The sequence below is a fragment of the Anthonomus grandis genome, chromosome 22, assembly GCF_022605725.1.
Source record: "Anthonomus grandis grandis chromosome 22, icAntGran1.3, whole genome shotgun sequence".
NCBI classification, from domain to species: Eukaryota; Metazoa; Arthropoda; class Insecta; order Coleoptera; family Curculionidae; genus Anthonomus; species Anthonomus grandis.
The window spans coordinates 10,059,781-10,081,047 of NC_065567.1; the positions used below are offsets into that span (position 1 = coordinate 10,059,781).

General features: G+C 31.4%; 2 protein-coding genes across 2 annotated transcripts; one reads left to right on the forward strand and one right to left on the reverse strand.

The window, feature by feature from the left end:
- The first annotated feature begins 31 nt into the window (after window positions 1–31).
- LOC126748781 (rab11 family-interacting protein 2) lies at window positions 32–8,949 on the forward strand. Its single transcript, XM_050458231.1, has 9 exons — window positions 32–193; window positions 269–406; window positions 462–606; window positions 4,025–4,188; window positions 4,340–4,710; window positions 6,363–6,612; window positions 6,763–6,963; window positions 7,887–8,038; window positions 8,329–8,949. Exons 2-9 carry the CDS (start codon window positions 376–378, stop codon window positions 8,497–8,499), a joined length of 1,485 nt encoding a protein of 494 aa, XP_050314188.1. The 5' UTR covers window positions 32–193; window positions 269–375; the 3' UTR covers window positions 8,500–8,949.
- Window positions 8,950–9,513: 564 nt separating this feature from the next.
- Window positions 9,514–20,985, reverse strand: LOC126748783 (lipoamide acyltransferase component of branched-chain alpha-keto acid dehydrogenase complex, mitochondrial). Its single transcript, XM_050458233.1, has 7 exons — window positions 20,819–20,985; window positions 20,451–20,754; window positions 16,714–16,845; window positions 15,719–15,984; window positions 15,219–15,611; window positions 14,225–14,296; window positions 9,514–9,716 (listed from the first exon to the last, which is right to left on the reverse strand). Exons 1-7 carry the CDS (start codon window positions 20,867–20,869, stop codon window positions 9,552–9,554), a joined length of 1,383 nt encoding a protein of 460 aa, XP_050314190.1. The 5' UTR covers window positions 20,870–20,985; the 3' UTR covers window positions 9,514–9,551.
- Window positions 20,986–21,267: the final 282 nt, after the last annotated feature.

The following is a 21,267-nucleotide window of genomic DNA, read 5'->3' on the forward strand; positions in this document are numbered from 1 at the left end:
ATCTGCCATCTGTCCGTCACCTTTTGTTATTTTTATTTTCCTCATCCATCGAAAAGTCAAAGTTCGAGAAAGGAAAACAGTAAAAGTTGGTTAAACTGGACTGAATAAGTAGTATTCCAAATAAATAAACATGATTAATACACACATTGGATTAATCTGATTAATCACATTGGGCTTAATATAAATTGCTAAGGTGACGTTTAAATAATATTTTGACGAATATGTAAATAACTGCGAATAAACCTGTTAATAATATTTAAATTTTAAGGGCCAAATAGTGACACATCACATAGATATCCATTTAATATTCATTTCTACACCTGTAACTATTTATCAATCAAATAAATAATTCTATTTAGCCTAGTTGCTTAAAAAATGTGGGTGCCAACTCATGTACAAGTCACAGGTAAGAATTGTTTTTAAATTTAGTTTCTTGACCCAACAATATTGTTCTTTTGCAGTTCAGAGAGCTGTTGGTTTACTTACAAAGGGAAAGAACAACACCAATGATTGCTTTGTAACTATAGGCCTAGGAAAAATTAAGTATCAGACATCTGTTAAAGAAAAAGCAGGCTCCAATGTTGAATGGCATGAGGAATGTGAATTGTAAGTTTAATATCTTTGTTCTATTTTCATTATAAATATGTTTATATTGATGGTAGAGAGCTTGAAGCTCATCAAACTTAAGTATAACTATTATAGTATTAAAATATACTGAACATGCTTGAAGGCAACTTATTAGTCAAAATTTATTAGTCATTTTCCAAATTTGAAAAAAAATTATTTAAGCAAGTTGAGCTCTCTATTTCAGAAATTGTTTATCATTTTTAGAATATAAATATAAAGTGTTTATAATATATTCATTTTTCAACTAATTGTTAATTATAACACAATTAAAGGATAAACTGTTTATTGTCCATATAATTGCAAATAGGAAATTGACAATTGCTATTGGGATTAGTATATAGTCCACCCAAAACTTAATTATAACAAAATTGTATATAAGAAAATACTTGGTTGCAGTTTCATACCACCAACAATAAAATAATGTGCTTGGATAGTTATATTAAAACTAATTTACTGTCTAACTGTCACTGTTCCAATGCTCTTGCCTTAACAAATATTTTAAATATCTTTAATCTTATACAATATATTTCTGATCAAACTAAAATAAGTAAAAGTTTTATTGATTTGATTTCTTTCAATAGCGATTTTGAAATGAATACTGAGGTGAAAGATATTTACATTTTAGACCATTTCCTTACAATACATATCTTTTCATCATGGGTTTCAACATAATCCTCTAGTAATCTATAGAAATTCAAGAGAAATTAATCTTACTCAATTTTATTTCAATTTCGAGTCATTTTCTGGAATGATATTTACAATTTAAATATGGTTAACAAAAAGGTTAATTTTATTACAAATAACTTAATAATACTTAAATACCTTAATAATAAATAAACATGCAGTTCTTAAAACAGAAAGAAATAATGAGAATAAGCCAATTTGACTGTGGTTTACAGAAAACCTTAAATTACTCAAAAAATTAAGAACTGATGCACTTGAAATATACCATCACACTCATTTACCTGGGAGTTAGGTATATAAACAGCTTTGTAACTCGTTTACAATGGCATATTGCATTGAGGATTTTAATAGTGTACAATGTGTTAAATCTGTATACTGTTCCATTGTACTATCAGTGTTGGACTATGGGTCTTCAGTCTGGTCTCCAAGCTGAGGTTTATAAAAGCATTATGAAAGGATTCAAACATATTTTTTACATTTTGTTGCTTTAAAGCTTGATTCTCCATTGAATTTTATAAATGAGCACATGAAGTTATTAACTTTTCGGAAGATGAAATTGTCACCGCCTCTAATAAACTAAAAAGTAAGTTGACCTCCGGTACCGATGGAGTACCAAGTCTTGTCGTTAAAGATTGTATTCGCGCTTTATCAGGGCCTATTGCCTACATATTTAATCTTATCTTGTCTTTAACAGTATTTCCCGATAAATGGAAGACTGCAAGAATATCCCCGATACTCAAAAAGGGACCGAAGAACGACATTCAAAATTGCAGAGCTATATCAATCTTATGTAATTTCTCCAAATTTTTTGAAATAGTTTTTTGGATAATAGGGGTCAGATTTTTAATTTTATTTACGCCATTCAACAGAAATACATCCAATTACTGAATGGGAAAAAATACATTTACAATCAATAACAATAAGGAAATGCTTAAAAAGAAAAACAATGAAAAAAGTTAAAAAAAAAAAACAAATTTTTACTAAGAATAGTGTACTTTTTTGATATCTGCTATGCTACAGTTAAATAAGTCACATTGACCCTGAACAGAATTATATGTGTTACAGGCTCTGCGTAGTGAAGAAAATTTGTTAATGTTAGTCCTTGGTCTAGGTAGGTAAAATGTTTGTGAGTTTCTGGCTGATATGCGAGGTATGTGAAACTTCAGTTCTTGTAATAATTCTGGCAAGTCGATTAAGTTGTTCACTAATTTATATAGAAACTGCAAATCAGCAGATTTTCTTCTATCTTCTAAAGAATGAAAGAAAAATCTTTCCAGTAACCGTGCATGTGGAAAACTGATTTCTGGGTACACTCCATCGCATTTATAGCAAAGAAATTTTAGAAATTTTCTCTGTATACCCTCAATCTCATTTATATGGTTTTGGTAATAGGGGGACCAAACTTGAGAAGCATACTCAAGTATGGATCTGACATATGAGAAAAATAAGATTTTTAGGCTGAGGATATTATTAAAATTATGAGAGTTACATATTACAAAACCTAGCATTCTGTAGCTACATTTGACAATATCTGTAATATGTGGCTGAAAAGATAGAGAGCTATCAAATGTTACACCTAAGTCATTCAAAACTGTTGATCTAGGGACTGTGACATTGTCTATGGTATAGTCATAAATAATTATTTTTTTCTTTAAACTGAAAGAAACAACATTACATTTAGCAGCATTTAGAGGCAGGTTATTATTTTTACGCCATGCATTAAGTTTATTTAAGTCACTTTGAAGTAAAATACAGTCCAAAATGCTGTTAATTCTATAAAAAACTTTATTATCGTCCGCGTACAATAGACTATTTACATAAAGTTCATCAGATATTTTATTAATAAATGAGTTGAAAAAAAGCGGTCCCAAAATTGAGCCCTGTGGGACTCCAGAAGGGGCAACAATCTTTGCAGAGCTTCGACCATAGCACTCTACGTACTGGGGGCGGTCACTCAAGTAGGATCTAAAAAGATTCGTTAGGCCGGAAGAAAATCCATAAATTCGATCGAAGTTGTTAACGAGAATGCCATGGTCGAGTCGGTAAAAGGCCTTAGAAAAGTCGGTATATATGTCGTCGACTTGAGAGTTGTTATTTATTGATTCAGTTATAAATTCAGTAAGAGAAACTAGATTTGTTGTGGTAGACCTGCCCTTCATAAAACCGTGTTGTCTACTGTCAATCAGATGTTTCATTGATGGATATAAAGCAATATGCAGAACACGTTCAAAACATTTAGAAAAGTTATTAATTATTGTTATAGTCGATAGTTTTCTATAAGATTTTTGTCACTCTTTTTGTGTACAGGGATAATTTTAGATATTTTCCAAAGATCAGGAAAGCTTTCTTGTTTTAACGCTAAATTAAAAAGGAAAGTTAATGGTTTAACAAAAGCTATGGCACAATCATAGAGAAGGAAAGCAGGAATTTTGTCGGGTCCAACAGTTGCTTTTGGTTTAATCGTTTTAAGAGCTTGTAATACTTCATCTTCCGTGAATCTGGATATAATGATGGTATCTGCAAATATGTTTTGAGCATGGTTTACAGGTTGAAGGTTCGCTCTAGGAAGGAATCGCTCTATGCTGATTCTATTGCATTATTAAATTATTTTTCGTTTCTTTGTATTCTAAAACCATTCCATTCTCCCAACACTAATGTATTGATTGTGATAATAAAGCTACTTTTTGAATTTGAATATACCTTTACCTTTTAGGCCAATTCCAGATCAAGGGAATACGGCAGAGATAATCTTAACTGTCTTACATCACAATTTTCTTGGGGTAGATGAATTTCTAGGCAGGGTAACCATTCCATTAAATCAATTAGATATTTATGAACGACCCAAAAATAAACTATTTACGTTACAAGCTAAAGCTGGTAAGTCTTGAACCTTATATTGAGCATTTATTAACCTGTCTCTTATAGTAGCAAGCAGGAACTGTAACCTACTATTAAAAAGATTTTGTTTAATAGTAGGTTACAGTTTAGACTGCTTATTCAGAAAATGATTTACTTGAAAACTATTTAGGTGGTAAACAAAAGGATAGGGGACAATTAGAAGTAAAAATCGCGTTCAATGTAAAATCCGGTAGCTTAACAAACTTGAGTAAAAAAGAGAAGCACAGAAACTCATTGTCCCATGTAGCTCAATCTGTGGGAGGTAGCTTACTAAGTCTAGGAAGTGCTGACAAGCGTAAAGGCTTAAAGAAATTTGCGAAATCGATTGGATCAAAGATGCATCTTAAAGGAAAGAAAAAGGATGAAACTGACGATGGATCATCATTTGGCAGCGTCAGCAGCTTAAATATTAGAAGTCAAACTTTGAATAGACAGTTTAGGAGTAAGCAGACCCTTGATGATGCTGATCCTGGCGTTGTGAGTGACGAGGATGAATTTACTGTAAGTAAATGAGTTTAAGTAATACTTAAAATTTAGGCAAAGTACTAATATTTTAAAGTTATATATAATTATCTTCAATTTTGATAATTGCATTTTTATATATTTTAGTATGTTTATTCTTAATAGAGGCACATTGAAATTATATGTTTATTATAAAATTACATTAAAAAAACTAGTTTTGTTTAAGAATTGAGTAAATCAAACTCATTTGGAACACTAAAGAAGTCAATTTTGTTTAAAAAAAATAAGTCATTCATCCGTTGGCGAACTAGATTTTACTGAATTTATTTTATGTTATTATACATAATATCAGTGTTTACACTAAGTATAATACATTCAAGTTTTCACTCGCCTTAACGGCTTCCTATTCAAAAATTGGATCACTATAGAAAAAATTATGTAAGAGGTTATATTTCTTTTCAATATAGTGAATATTCTGTTTGTTTATAAAAAAATACTACAATTTAGAACAGTACCTTTACACCAGTCTTGAACTCCAATGATTGAGTAAAAAGAAATTTATGTTTTCAGAATCTCAAATTTGACGATACTTAAGAAAGAAAAGACCTTATTACAATATCGGACAAAATTAGAGCAACCTTTTAAATCATTAAGCTTAAGTAGCATGTTATGGTTTATAGTTTTAAATTAATTGGTAAATGAAGTTTAATTGAAACACAGGTAAAATATAATAATATTTTCATTTAATTTCTAATACAATATTATTAGAATAACTAAGATAAAGATTTTTCTTGCAGGACGTCTTACAAATTGTCTTTTGTCACTTGAAAATGTAAGAAATTTAGATTCATCAGAAAAGCGTACCTTTTTTTAATCGTGGGTGTGCCAGTTTTGATGAAACCTAGCAAATAACATTCTTGCGTCCCTATTTTTCTTTAATAAGAAGGTTTTTTTGGTTGGATTTCTCGCTGGTAATAAGAAATCCTCTAAACGACGTTGAACAGTCCTAGAAGACACGTTTACGTCACCAAATGCGTCTAAAATCTGAGTCGAAGACATTACTGGATCATTTATACTAAGACGTTTAATGCGCCTGTCCAAGTTTTTCGTAATCGACCACCTTCGTGTCGAAGTAGGGTCGTAACCCTACCTCGGATAAGTAATTTTTAATAATTTTACCGATACGTCTTTCCAAACTGCAAATGTAGTTGATATCCATACTTGCTTTTTCCCAGATAAATAGGCATCAATATTTTTTAAAATTTTAGGTGCAGCGAATAATGCGCACCACGTGGCATATTTTACATAAAAACCTCACAACTGCCGATTTTCTCATACAACACTAAAACCAGTTTGTTTTTAAGTTGTTCTAATTTTACCGCAGTTGTTTTTATGATCCTTTTTTTATCTCGACTTTGAAGCACAAGAAAAACTGCACGGTAAACAAACAACATTCTTGCCTGGCAAACAAACCTTTTTTTTATAAAGCATTTTGTAGGGAATTCAATATAAACAAGTTATGCAAATATTTTAAAAGTTCCTTTAATTTTATCCGACACTGAATATGATAAATAAATTCACATTTTGTCTAAATAGTTGAGAATAGGCCGATGCAAAGATGACTCAATTTTTCTTGAATTTATTGAAGAATATAGAACATCGTCCTATGTAATCACATTTTTAAATTTCAGTTTGACGATTTATCTCACAAAAGCTCTGCAAGTTCATTGAGCATAACAGCCCCAACAAATGTACCTATAGTAACAGTCACATCACCCACTGCTTCCAAACCATTTTTACAAGAAAATACTCTGACCAATATTCCTTCCACACAGACCACTGTAAAGAGTCAAACTCCTCCCATAAAACCACCAAGGTCCGAACCAAAACTGCAACAAGACGAGTGGGAAAGTAAACTATTTGGTAATACCAGGCAAAAACGTGAGTATTTATGTGGTTGGGGTACAAATTAAAATGGATTTATACTGGGAAATTCACTTTGGTTGCCTCTATAATCAGCTTCCTACCTTATAACAACCAATACCTTTCTCCCAAACCTAAACATGATATTAAAATAAGACTTTTTTGTAGCTGTATTGAAGCCAGGTTCAAGTGATTCTTTAAACAGGAGATCTTGGGATTCTTCAAAGTTAGCATCACAAATTGTCGAAGAGTCTGAATCTTTTGATAACTTGTCGAAAAACGATGATAATATCAGCATTAAGAGCACTCCAGAAATCACAAAAGAAAAAGACGGCATGTTTTCAAAGCTGAAAAATAATTTTAGAAAAGGTAAAAACTTAAACAATATCTTGTATTTTTTGGTAAAAATAAGTGTTTTTAAGAAATTGTATGCTTACCATTATCTACATTCGTGGAATATTTCCTTTTCATCAAAAATTAAATTACAATTATATATTTAAATTAAAAATAAAGCTTTTTAAAATTGCTATTTTTGAGATACACAATTTCGTTTATTATTCGTTAACATTATAGCTCTATACATGATCTTCTAACTTAAAACTTGCCTAACAGTTCTTTGTTTTATCAGTCCCTGCAAAACATATTAGAGCATAACACAAGGGAGAAGAGGCATTGTCTATTTTACATAAATGTATTTTAAAGAGAATTGGGTTTTGTCAAATTTTAATTGCTATAATATGTTTATACTGTAACTAAAACCACGCTCCAACTTATTAAAATTACGACAGTTTTTGATCAATTTACAAAATTTTCAATAACGAGAAAGTATCTTTTCATTGAACTTTTAAAATCGACGGTGAACTTTTTACACAATATGAAAAACATAAAAAATTAAACTATTTACTGTACGTAATTTCAGAGAAGAAGCCTGCTTTTCTGTACCCTTGGAATGAACTTTAAATGCAAATTTGCACTTGTATGCATTAACATTTATTTTATATTTTACGCTGCCTACGTCACCACTTTTTTCTTCTTAACTAGCACTTTTTACAGTGATTACTAAAAACATTTGCTCTTACAAATATAATATTTCATTTTGTTATTGTTTCTAAGTTTGTTTCGCAGTAATTTGGACTGCGTTAATGTACCTCTCAGTTTTACTGTTTTTCAATAATCTAAGTTAAAAAAAAATTATTTGCAAAGGTTAATATTGCTAGAACTTTCTTAATCACCTTGATTCACTTATTGCTTTAACACCGAGGTAGTTGTTGCATGTCATCGCTTCATTTTAGATAAAGAGAAAAGTGAGAAATTGTACGAGAAAGGCGCAAGTAATTCACATGAACGCGTTATTATAGGAGGAGAAAGGGAAGTCATGCCTGAGAAGCCTACTTGTAATATCTCCAGCGAGATGTTGCAAAAGTTTGAAGGAAAAACTAGAGAGGTGGGTGATCAAAGATTATTTTTGTTATAAAAGTTATTTGGTATCCCAGCGCTTTTGAATTTAAAATAATATGCACAGTAAGAATTGTTTTGAATATTAAGCTTCCGAGGTAAGATGTAAATATTAAACAATTGATTTTAGAATCAGAAGTCGTTCTCTCAAGCACACACCATCTTTGGTAATAATTCGATAATCGTCGAAATAATTCGATATTCTTACTACTTATTTATAAGGAATATATGGTCAAAATATTAGTGCCTGTTATTAAGAAATTATCCTTTTCTTTTTAGGATTTGATTATGGCTTTGTCCGAAACTCAGAATGATTTGGAAAAACACAAAAAAAAATTAAAAGATCTGGAAGATTATTTAGACGACCTTCTCCTTAGGGTAATGGAAACCACTCCAAGGATATTGCAGAATCCATACGTGACATATAAACTTTCGCAGAAGCAATATTAAAATTGATAAAAACGTATTTATTACTCAAGTGCCTCATCACAAGTGAACATAAATGACTCGGCTAAAAGAATTGCATAATTTAGTTACAAAAAAATAATATTTTCTGTGATTAATCTTCACATTTTTTCAATTTTGTACAACTATCCGGTTAAAAAGTTGAGAGTTGTTTCACGCTATTATGATTAATATGGACAGATCTTTTATTATAAACTGAAACTATTTTTTTTATTAGATTGTCTTTCATGACCAATTTAATCACAATAAGAGATTTTAATAATTTAATTTACTGTGTTTATTAACTATAAGGGTTATTTGCCCGAATATTATTTATTATTTAGTAATAGGACTAACAAATTTTAAACCCGGTTGACGAAACCTGTTAACACTGGTAACGGTTTATTGTTCTTAATGTATGTTATTTAAAATGAAAATATATTTACATTATATTTACTTTTCTCTGTTTTGTTTTATCCAAATATGGCTTTGGGTATTGCGAGATTTCGTGAATTTTGATAAAAGTCTCTAAATTTGCGAATTACAATTTTAGTAGAAACATACATAAAACCCATTGTGGGGGTTCTATGCTAACAGCCTAAACGCATACAAATTGGATTCCAAGATAGGTTTTGTCGAGACAATTACTATTTTAATTTTCCGAATTTTGCTTACCTCACTGCAAAATAAAAATATAATAAATTGAAAGTAGTGGTATTATGGAGTAATTTATAAACAGTTTTATTTATTTAATGAGTTTCTACTCGAGGCTGAACGTTTGATCTTGCTTGCTTCTTATGGACCTACAATTCAACGTGGGCTCCAAACCACGAGTGGACTCGAGTCGTTTCCAACTACCGCACAGATTAGTATTTATATTGATTTTTTTGTATGACAAACACAAACAGCCATGCCCATGCCAGGATTCGAACCTGAGACCACTCGATCGCATCGTGAACGCTTTGCCCACGGTGCTACCGGGGTCGGCTGAAACGTTTGATCAAAAATTTAAAACAGGAAGAAAGATGAGTATTATATTAAACTGAATTTTAGGGTCGTTATAAATTCAAAAACAGTAAATTAGGATTTTCCAGCTGTTTTCTTAGTGTAGTAATAAAGTTTGCCATTGTCACCCCGTCGATAATCCTATGATCCGCTGATCCGCTAATGTTAATTATTTCTTCTCTAATAATATTGCCTGCATCATCGAATCGTGGCACCACCTACAACAGAATGTTTTTAATGTTCATTAATCCGATTATGAACAGAGGGGAGAAGAAACGTTGAAAATTAACTCTGACCGCGATAAGGTCAACTTTTTTTTTAAATATAATTATATATAAAATGACTGAGAAACTTAAAAGTAATTTCTTCTAAGAATAAAAGAAAACAATAGTAGCTAGTGTTGAAAATAAACAGATTATTTAACTTTTTTAAGTTTTACTGCTTAATTTATCCATTAATTTTGAATATCAAAACAGGGTGTTACTTCATTTTTTCTCTTCTGAATTTGAGTAGCAAGAGAACCTATTTTGAATGAAAGCTACATGCTTGTTTTTTCCCCTGCAATAAAATGTCCATTCCTATAAAAAACAAAGTTACTCTTTTATAACCTTGCAATACCAAAACATTTTTTCACCATTTCGTTCCAATTCATTTAATGGTAAAAAAAATTTAAAACTAAGTCAATTAAACATTTCAAATTATCCTATTATAGTACAAAAAATATCAAAGTTACACTTTAACACTTACATATTTTAAAAATGGATCGAACATTACCAATTGAAAATACAATAAAACAGTTTAACATCTAATTTATAAAACGATATTAAAATTACCATTGAAGAATTTCTTGAATAAAATCATGGCAAGTTAACGCGGGTTGGCAGGGCTTTAAAAAAGTTAACTCTGCAGTAGGACACCCTTCGGCATGAACGGAAGGATCCCCGATATGATGCCATCTCTACTAAAATGTTGGTGAATGCCGGAATGTGTCATAAACCTCGAATGGTTTTCGCTCATAAACCACACATGTCAGTCATCAACGGCCCTAGTTTTATAAGTTATATGTTATTAAGGAGTGGAACTATCCAAAATAGGTTGTCCTGAGTGTACACGTAGATACGGAGCTACACAAGTTACGGAGAATACATTTGGATAGTTTTGAATATAGTTCCTTCACATGATATTGCTGTGACAAAGCTTTTTTCGGGAGTAACACCCAAAAAGTTAAATCGAAAACACATCGAAGGACTGTTGATAAATATCAGCATCATGAAGAAAAAACCATGATTTGGGTCTTTGATTCACTTAAACCCAATTCATAAACATAGTTTTTTAGAGAACCAGATTGCTGGTCTATTCTTTTTCAATGAAATGCAGATCCCAATTATGCCTTTAAAACTTCCTCGTATACGTAATACCGACGGTCGTGATGAAAAATTATCCTTCCTAAAATCTGGTTGATTCGCATAAAATAACGAATTAAGTTCAAAATAATTCTACATCTGATTCTTAAGTATAAAGCCCTACATATCTTTCGATAATTGAAACAACGCAAAAAGTTACCTCATTGAAAGCAGAGCCAGGATCGCACTTGCCAGTTAGATAATTTAAGGGTCTCCTGGTGGTAAAAGGAGAGACTGCTTCAGGCTTATAGGCACATTGATATAAACCTTATCCATTTATCTCACCTACCCTTGCTTACCAGACGTTATTATCAAAGGCTTTGATTGCCTTCCACCTAGCCCGGGCAGGAATTCTCGCCTGATTAATAACATTTGTATTGGCCTTTATTCTATTTTCTTTGCCTTAATTTTAAGTCGGTTTTTATAACGATAAGCGCGGACATTATTAGTTGACATTAAGTTCACCATTTCTCTCACAGATGCAAAAAATCACTTGGTTGCTGCAGAGCGCCTAGCGGTATATTCACCGATTTCAATTGAAAACACCTGGAGTAAACATCAACAAGCGACTCAAAAAAAATATCAACATTTTCCGAATGAATAATAAAACAATTATCCACCATGAATCAATGAATGTGTACAGTCGGCAGCCAGAGCGCTGTTGCGTACATAGGTTTCCTGATGGACACGTCACGCTCGACCGAAAGCTACCAGAAGCCAATAAGGCGCTTCGCAATCTAAGCTAGACTTTATGTCGCTGGGCAAACTATAAGTATTGCCCAGATATTTAAAATATATATTATGGTGTGGAGATATTATGGTGTCTTAAGTGCCAATGTCTAGTTAAAAAGCCCACTAGCCGGATTTCGAATCTCTTTTTAGGCCCAGTAGTTGTTTGATGAGACAGGCAGAGGGCCTCTGTATGAACCTTAGCCTGTCTCATGCCAGATGCTTCCGTATGTCTCCGGGAAGCCTCTCTATCAAACAGATTTCATTGAAGCGGCAGCTACACATTTCTCTATGCTTTTTTACCCATTTCTCTAGATTATTATACACTCCAAGTACAGGTTTATTGCCCAGCTTTTCAGTGTTCATGACAGCTCTGCTCTCCGAGTAAGTAGAGTCTGAGTTGCGGTATCAGCATTCTAAAATATTTTAACACACCCTTTATTGGAAACCTACCACTGCTCTCTGCCTGCCATATGGGTCCTGAAACGCTTATAACTTGCTATCACAGGTGCCATATGGTAGCTTTCCATTAACAGGAGAGGAGATTTCTGTATGGCCTGTGACCAAATTCTTGCATGATCAGTCAGAAAAGACATGTAGCCTATTTTCAGCTTGACGATAGATTGATGCTAAGATGTTTGAGAATAGATGAGTAGATCCAATGAACGATCTTAGGGGACAAACCTCAGGTACTTCCGAAAAACCTCTTGTGGGCCCAAAGGGGTGCAGGTAGCCTTCTTAATCCCTATTTCCCGAACTAGATATGTGAATATGTACTACAGGGTGTTACAAAATTCGGTGCAAATATTTTAACAGCGTATTGTTGGAGTTAAAATAAGACTTTTTTTTTATTAACATGTATCCTAAAATGCACCCCTCAGAGCTACAGCCCGCGCAAATTGCTTGAAGATAATCGATTATTTTGAACACTGACTACAGCTATATATCCAATTTTTTGAAAATTTGCATTTCCCCATTTTTCTGGGTCCTGTTGACATTTTCCGTCCCAAAATTGATGTAAGCCTAATTTTAGGAAAGGTGGTTATGATGAAAGTTATGATGGCCCATATCTTATGTTTCCAATAAAAAAATTGAAAATCTAGAACACCATCTAATTAGCCATAAAAAAATCTAAAATTATCGTTTTTTGTATTTCTTTGATAAAATTAATTTGATTTGACAAATATTAAAGCAGTCATGGCCTCACTTCTTTGTCAACTTTTTCATTTTTTTTTGTAATTTGATAGTTTAATCGGGTTTAATAATGCTCCCTTTTCGTTTATTAGCGATTTTCTTGAAAATGCTTAATTATATCAAAAAAATGCAAGAGATGGTGTTGCCACATTTTTTCATTTTTTTATCGGAGATATAAGATAGGGGTTATCAGAAGAGTAAGCTCCTCAGAATCAACCCCTAAAATTGGATTTACACTATTTTTGGGACGAAAAATGAAAAGAGCACCCAAAAACGGACATGCAAATTTTCAGAAAATTTGACGCATAACTGTAGTTACGGTACCAAATAATCGATTTGCTTCAAGCAATTTGCGCGGGCTGGGCTGTAGCTCTGAGGGGGACATTTTACGATACATGTTCATAGGAAAAAAAAGTTTTATTTTGACTCCAAAAATACGCTCTTAAAATATTTGCACCGAATTGTATAATTATAAATAACACCTTGTATGGTTGAGACAATTTAAACTACTTGTAGCACTTGTAATAACACGATAAAGCAGAGATTAACAACCCTCTAGGTTGAGTTTGATTCAAATATACTTAACATTAGAATCATCAATGATGACTAATTTTTAGCCAATTGTTAATCTGGTAAGAAAACTCAAAAAGTGGTAAGATCGCAATGCTGATGATGCAAAAACGCACACACCTCCATGTGATGTCAAAAACAGGAACTTGCAAGTTCTTCCATAATACGAAATATAAGTATTATCAAAAATTTGGCTAAAACGCACTCTTTTCAGATATTTTGCTTCGTGTCAAGTTAATTAGACCATCTTGTATTACAAATACAATTTTTTGCACATTTCATTATTTTTTGTAATACGATATGCTCAAATATATTATTGGTACATTTTATAACGCATTGCACTCCATTGTTTACTTTCTGACATGCAACCTATATAAATGTTTTTTTTACATAAATATAAATTTGAGTCCATGTTTGGCGTTAAAACAAGCGAGTAATCATTAACGTTAATATTATCTTGTGATAAATGCTTTTTCGTTTGGGTGCAAGATGGTATTATTGTTGCTCAAATCATAAATATGTATATACAATAACGTATCGATATAGAGTTTCCCGAGAAGTATCATCCTACATCGCCTATACAGGGTGGTCCATTTAACTTGAGACATCGCAATATCTCGAAAACTAAACATGTATCCAAAAAATGTTTCATGTGAAGTTTGACTGGTTTCCAGGTTTCCGTTAAATGACGTCATTGGTTTGACTTTGAGTAGACGTCTTCAAGGTCAAATGAAGGTCAACTTCACTTTTTTGCATAGAAACCTCTATTTTTTTAATAGTATCTGATTTACCGTTAAAAAATATTTATTAAAATTTCTTATCTTACTTACATGAGTTTTCCCTATCGCAACAATTGCTACTTGTGGAGGTAGAATTACTGGTTTGGTGTAGGTTCCGCCTATCTATAAATAAAGCCTTTTCTTAAAATTAGCCTTAAATATCAGAATAGGAATATCTAACCATAATTAATACAGATATAGACTATCTGGTTCATATATTTATTAATAACTTTGAATTGACTTATGTTTATAGTTACGTTGAATTAAAAAAAATCAATATTTTTCCTTAAACGTTTGTCAACCATTTTTTTTTTCATTTATATATACTGATATATCAATAACACATTTGCAAAATATTTAAAAGAACTTAGAAGACTATTTAATGGTAATAAAATATTTTGAGAAATATATAACTTTATAAGTGAATTTAAGGACTAGATGCACATTACTCAAAAATACAAATATATATTTTATAATGAAATACTATATCAATATGAGAAACATTGTGGTCAATATTATTAAAATGTCATTATTTCATATCGTCACTACATTCATACATATTTGTTTTAATAAATAACTAGCTCTTTTTGGACATTCACCGACTTACAGGAAATAATATTAAGAAAAAAGTTACAAATAAAGTTACATAAAAGGCAGTCAGTGTTAAATGTATTAACCTACATGATCTTCCTTAAAAGGTAAATATGAAACAAGCTATTCACCGAAAATAGATTCTAAAGTATCAATTTATGTCTTATAAATGGTATGCGAAATAACTATATGCAGTTGTTGAACTTGCATCTAACAAACGATGAAATATATTTTTTTTCAATGCTTGAACCTTTCAAATCCTTGTATTCCTTATATTGTATTTATCAAATAAATATTTAAGTTACATAATTCATCAAAGATTATACCAACATCTTTTATTGTATTACACGTAGTCAACACTTATTATTTCATTCAGTAATTATAGTTTAAAAGTATTTTTGTTTCAAATAATTACCATTTATTGACAATTAACGATATAAAAATGATTACTTACAATTCCTATGTTAGATATTGAAAAAGTAGCTCCGCTTAAATCACTTGGCGCAAAATTACCACTTCGTCCAGAAGCTATAAGTCTAGTAATTTCTTGGGCAATATCTATGATGGTGAGCTCTGCCACATTTTTAATAACGGGCACAGCAAGTCCCTGATTAGTATCCATAGCAATTCCTATGTTGTGATGTTTTTTATAAATGATGTTTTCACATTTTCCGTCAAGGGAAGAATTTATTATTGGGTACCTTTTAAGAGCGTTTGACGCTGCTTTGATGAAAAATGGCAAGAATGTTATTTTTACATCTAGATCTGGAAGCTGCTTGAGTTCTTTTCGAAGTTTTGATAACTTGGTTACTCTTATTTCATCGCTGTATCCAAAGTGAGGTATTTTCTGAAAATATAAACACATATGGCCAGACAGTTTGGCGCCAAAGTTTATCGTTATACGGTTTTTACCTATAACTTTTTAAAAATCAAGTTGTTATAAGCTACACCTACCAATGCTTCGGTCATAGTTTTTACCATCGCTTTAGTAAATCCCTTAATAGGTTCCACTTTTATATCATCCTGATTTAAAAATACAGGTTGTAAATGTGTCCTTATTTCTTGATTTTTTTCAGTGGAACTTATTTCTATATATTTAAGGAGATCCTCTTTGAGTATACGTTGCCCTTTACCAGATCCTTTTATTTTTGACAGGTCCAATTTATGCTCTTTAGCAAAACGTCTAACAGATGGAATGCAAAAAACTGAAGATGTATCATCTAAAATTTAGTCATATACAGGAAATTATCTTATACATATATCAGTACACATATTCTTCGGTTCATTTTCGGAAAGTAATAATATAATTTTGACACGTACCATTTCTTAAAATTTCATATTAACGCGTATCCACTTAATAACGGAAAATAATGTTAATTCGTAAAGGAAAATAAATCTGATAGCACTTCTTTTTATACTCTTGATGCTATGATAGTCAAAACATGTTTAATTCAATGATTTTTGAAACATTATATGTGTAGATATGTTATATACATTTTTTAATATCAAAAATGTTTTGAAACTTCGAGGTTATCTTTTTTAGAAAAACTCTTTTTAAACCATCTCATAATCAAAATTTTAGAAAACTGTTTATTTTTAATTTTAGAATGATTTGTCCGGCTTAAAAAAAATAAGGTAATATCTTTGTTTAGCTTAAGTAAAAACCAATAATAAATTTAATTAAAATAGGTGTACATTGTACAGTGTAATACTTGTACGTATTTCAGAAATTTAAAGAAAAACACGATTTTTAATTTGTATTCGTTATCAAACTTAAGCTTTATTTAAACAGCAATACAAAATAGTTTTTTCTTTTCTATTTTGCCAGGAAGATATAGATTATAAAGCTTTGAATATTTTTTTATCGCGATATTTTCAGATTCCTTTTATTTATCCGATTTATCCGAAAGGCCAGTGATTATTAAGAGAATCTGTTAACAAAGGCTTACCTGCTAACGCTGAAGTTTCAGCAGGTTCTTTTTCTTTCTCATGGTTAAATGCCGTTGGAGGTTCTTCTGTTTTATTACTCGATTGTACGCTAAGTGGATTTGATTGGGGGGTAGGTGCATCATTAGTGTCAGCTTAAACATTTTATTTACATTACATATTATTAAGCACATCCTTATTTTTAATAGTCATGTCAATAAAATCATTTTTTTCTTATGTAACTCAAAACGTTATTACAATGGTTAACAAACTTCATCTTTTCTATATTCGGACCTGACGGATTTAGTTTGATATTTAAGATTACTATACTGGGTGTACCGAATGAGGAAAAAATTGCGCAATCAAGTGCCTATAACTAATCTGTCATCTACTTCTTTAAACCCAGAATAGCAACGCATATACAGAGAAAAAAAAAGTGCGTTTTATAAAAACGTTTATATCTTGTTTATTATAAAAGATACAACAACGAAATTTTTAGAGTGGGAATAAGAAATCAGCATGAATTTGAAAATAAAGTTAAAAATAATCTAGGCCTACTATGTTGAATGATGTCGAAGTCGGCTTTTGTTTTCTTATAGGCGCGACACTGAATTTTTGCATTTTCAAATTCCCCTTTAGAAATGCTCTTCAACCATTATTAATATTTAAAATTATTAAAGTTAAATTAAACGAGTTTTGTGAACGTCAAGAAAAACAAACTTCCAAACGAAAATAAGGAAAAATTGATACTACAAAGCGTGGTTAAGACATCTTGTACGTCTTTACGTCAAATTGAAGCCGCATCAGGTATTGCACGTTCAACGGCGATAACTATTTTAAAGGGTCATAGATATCAACCTTATCGAGAACGGCCCTGCTAGGGACTCCAAGAGAGATAACAAAATTTTCATCAATATCGAAAGAAATTTGAACCTCTTACAAATTAACATATCGGAAGGAACTTCCAGTAGCTGCCCTGAAAAACTTGTAGTTCCGACAAGACCGCGCTCCACCATACAATGGAGGTATCACACAATTTTTAAATAATGAATTTGCAAACAAGAGGATAGGCAACCTGGGAGCAGTAAGGTGGCCTGCGAGATCGCCTGACATAACACCGATTGATTTTTTTACAAGGTGTTTCCTCAAAAATGTGATATACTGTTGATCATACGAGACCGAAGAGGAGCTGAGACACATAGAAGCTAATAATAGAACCCCAGAAATGATTAGAAAATCCTGTGAAGCAGTAATGAGACAATGTATGTTGTGCGTGCAAGAAAATGGTGCCTTATTTGAACCTACCGTTATTACCTACGTTAATCCTAAAAGGTAAATTTTTCGTTGGCAGTGTTCATACGTTGTATGATCAGTGATTATTTAAAGTAATAATTATTAGAAATATCAAAGCCTACTATTTATCTTTACCGAACAAGTTAAACATGGTTGAAGAGTATTTCTAAAGAAGTATTGGAAAATGCAAAAATTCGACTGATTTTGGCTTCATTCAACATAGTGGGCCTAGATTATTTTTTACTTTCTCGCTCTTTTTTTACCTCCATTCTAAAAATTTCGTTATTGTAATTTTTATAACAAACAAGATATAAAGGATTTCATAAAACGACTTTTTTCTATTTTTTCCTGTATATCCGTTACTATTCCAAGTTCAAAGATGTAGATGACAGATTACTTAAAGATATGATACACTTAAATGCGCAATTTTTTCCTCATTTATTCCACCAGGTATATTTAACGGTTTCGAAAATCCCGATCTACAGCATTTTAAACTGGATACTCTGTATAGTGTAATAGGTATCGTTTCCTTTGCTAATAAAATGACAGGGCCAACTTTTAAAATGATGGATATTAGCGCCTTGGTCGTGTATGCTTGTGTATTACCATAATAATGACGCCGTCGTTTTTATCACAAAAATTCAAGGAGTGATGCAATATCGTGCAATCTTAAAGAATTTCATAGCACCTTTAAAATAAAGATCATAAAATAATGACCCCAAGATGAGGCCTTTTTATTTGTTTTTCAAAAGTCTCGCATCTTGCCGTATTGAAAGTTTTAACAGTAATTGGTATTAAATGATTTACCCGTCGGTATAATTTTCGTAACAAATTTTTACTTAAGCATGTAGGTTGATGATGATGATCGTGATTGAATCTATGAGAAACTGTAGTAACTTGTCATAACAAATTATTAAACAGCCATGCAGTAAATGTCTAATTTAAATTTAAAAACATTAAAAAGAAATGAAGATTTAAGAAGATATAATGATGGCAGGCTTAAGGTTTTTTTTATAGCGCTAGATAGTAAATAGAATGTTTAGTTATGTTTTGGACATTTGGACTTATTATCTGTACATGTCCATTAATTACTTGATAGTTTTACTACTAGCAAAAACTATTTATTTTTACTCTCGACGCGTGTTTCGATAACGATGTTAGCATCTTTAGGAGAAGATTAGAACTAAAGTTAGAGTTAAGTAAAGTAAAGTTAAAGTTTTTCTATTGTTAAATTAGATGCCTACGAAAGCTTAGCAATAATCAAAAATCAAAAAAATATCCTTAATAGGGATAAAGGTCCAATCCCTTATAGTCAATTGTATAGTTTAGTTAGTGTTTAATGTATGTTCACCCATGCTTCATTGCATTTTCCGCTCGATTAGTTACATCTTTAGTATGTCAGCCAACTTGTAAATAGTTTTAGTTTAGTTTTAATCTTCTCCCGAAGATGCTAACATTGTTAGAGAGACACGTATCGAGAGTGAAATAAAGAGTTTTGGTCAGTGGTAAAAGCGTGTTTGTTTGAGTGTCACACCAAAGGTTCCAACCATAGAACTATGTTCGCTAATATTTATTACCTCGTAGTAGAACGTACAAATTTCAGTTAAAAATCCGTGTGATTTTTGTTAAACATTTATGTATGCACATTTTATATGTGTACCTGCGAATGTAAGTTAAAATATAAGCCTTAACAGGTTTTGTAAGAAAAAATTAAGTACATTTTCACTTCCAATATTTCTAATATATAAGTAGAAATTCAAATTTAATTTATTTTAAAAATTAAGTAACAGAAAACTATCTCTACATAGGAATTTATACAAACATACCATAAAAAAAACAGTTAATTTCTAACAAATCCCACTAGTTAACAGTATAAAAAATAGAGAAGAGGAGTCGGCCTAAGCTAAAATAGCTTGTGTGCAAACTACCTCCTTCAATAGATGGCACATACATACTATTTATAATAATAATAATAATAATAAAGGTGAAGATGAGGCGAACATGGCGACGAGGCGGACGGCAAACTGTCAGAAACTTTCACAAGATTTGAGATATTTATTAAAGAGAGAAATGATTTACCAGATTCTATTAAGGTGATTTTCAAGGGCTATTTCCTCTTGGTATGGGCTTATATTATTTCAGTTTTGTGACTTAAATCTTTCTAACAATGTTTATTATTATTATTATTATTATTAGTTTAAAAAAAAAATACACAGAAAGTTACACGCAGAGTTAAATTAGATAAAAAGGATAGTTTGTGTCGGGAAGCAGGACAAATAAACTTTTAAACAAAGATTTTTGTAACCAGCTCTAGCATCTCCGGTTTTGGAGGAAAAATACATAAGCTATTATTAGTATTTTTTACAGTATTTTAAAATGTAATATACAAATATAGTAATTGATCTAATTTTTAATCATAGTACAACAGAGTACCTATCATTAAAATATTCATATGGCCAGTACTTACAATTTTCATCAGTCTCCAAATCTATAAGCGGTTGCCCAACGAGGGCTACATCATCCACCTGGTAATACAATTTTGTGATAACCCCGTCATATCGACTTGTTATTGTAACTGAAGCCTTATCACTTTGCACTTCACAAATGTTATCAAACTGGGATACCTTATCTCCAGGTTTCACGAACCAATCTTTCACTACTACTTCTCTGATACCTTCCCCGATGTCTGATAGATTAAAAGATACCTTTTTCGCCAATATAGAGGAAGTGACTAGTGTTCGGACGAGGCCATTTTTCGATAGCATATCTTTCTACAAAATACAAAAATTTATTTGTATTTTTTTTCAGAAAATAATTACTAAAAATTATACTTACAACGGCCACATTTAGATGCTTAAAATTACCTAATCCCTTCACAAAAAACATGTTCAAAAATAGCACAATAAAAATGGCATAAGCTTTAAGTAAAGCAACGAATGAACAGATCCGCTCGTTCACGTCTTATCTGTTTACGAAATTTTAGTTATTGATACTACGCGGTGATATCGCAAGTCATTTATATTTTGTAGATTTGAATTTTCATTAGGTTTTGTTTAAAATTGTCATGTTAAAAGGTTTTTAACTTTTGATGTCTAGTGTTAATGTGTTATGCATGTACGCTTATCCTATTGCCATTTGTTATGATTATATTAGAGGGTATACGTTTAAACATAAACGAGTCCGTGGTAACCAGTTGAAATTTTCTTATTTCTTCTTAACACTCAAAAAATGAATGATAAATTACGATTATTCAAGGAGTACCCTCACAACGCGATGTGTTAGAT

Bases quoted from the DNA above. Each gene is read 5' to 3' on its own strand.
- LOC126748781 (XM_050458231.1), top strand. From the start codon at position 376: ATGTGGGTGCCAACTCATGTACAAGTCACAG. The intron at 6,613-6,762 runs GTGAGTATTTAT...ACTTTTTTGTAG, and splicing joins TGGTAATACCAGGCAAAAAC to CTGTATTGAAGCCAGGTTCA. The intron at 6,964-7,886 runs GTAAAAACTTAA...GCTTCATTTTAG, and splicing joins GAAAAATAATTTTAGAAAAG to ATAAAGAGAAAAGTGAGAAA.
- LOC126748783 (XM_050458233.1), bottom strand. From the start codon at position 20,869: ATGTTTTTTGTGAAGGGATTAGGTAATTTTAAGCATCTAAATGTGGCC. The intron at 20,755-20,818 runs GTAAGTATAATT...TGTATTTTGTAG, and splicing joins AGCATCTAAATGTGGCCGTT to AAAGATATGCTATCGAAAAA. The intron at 9,717-14,224 runs GTAAGTAAGATA...ATTCTGTTGTAG, and splicing joins TTGCGATAGGGAAAACTCAT to GTGGTGCCACGATTCGATGA.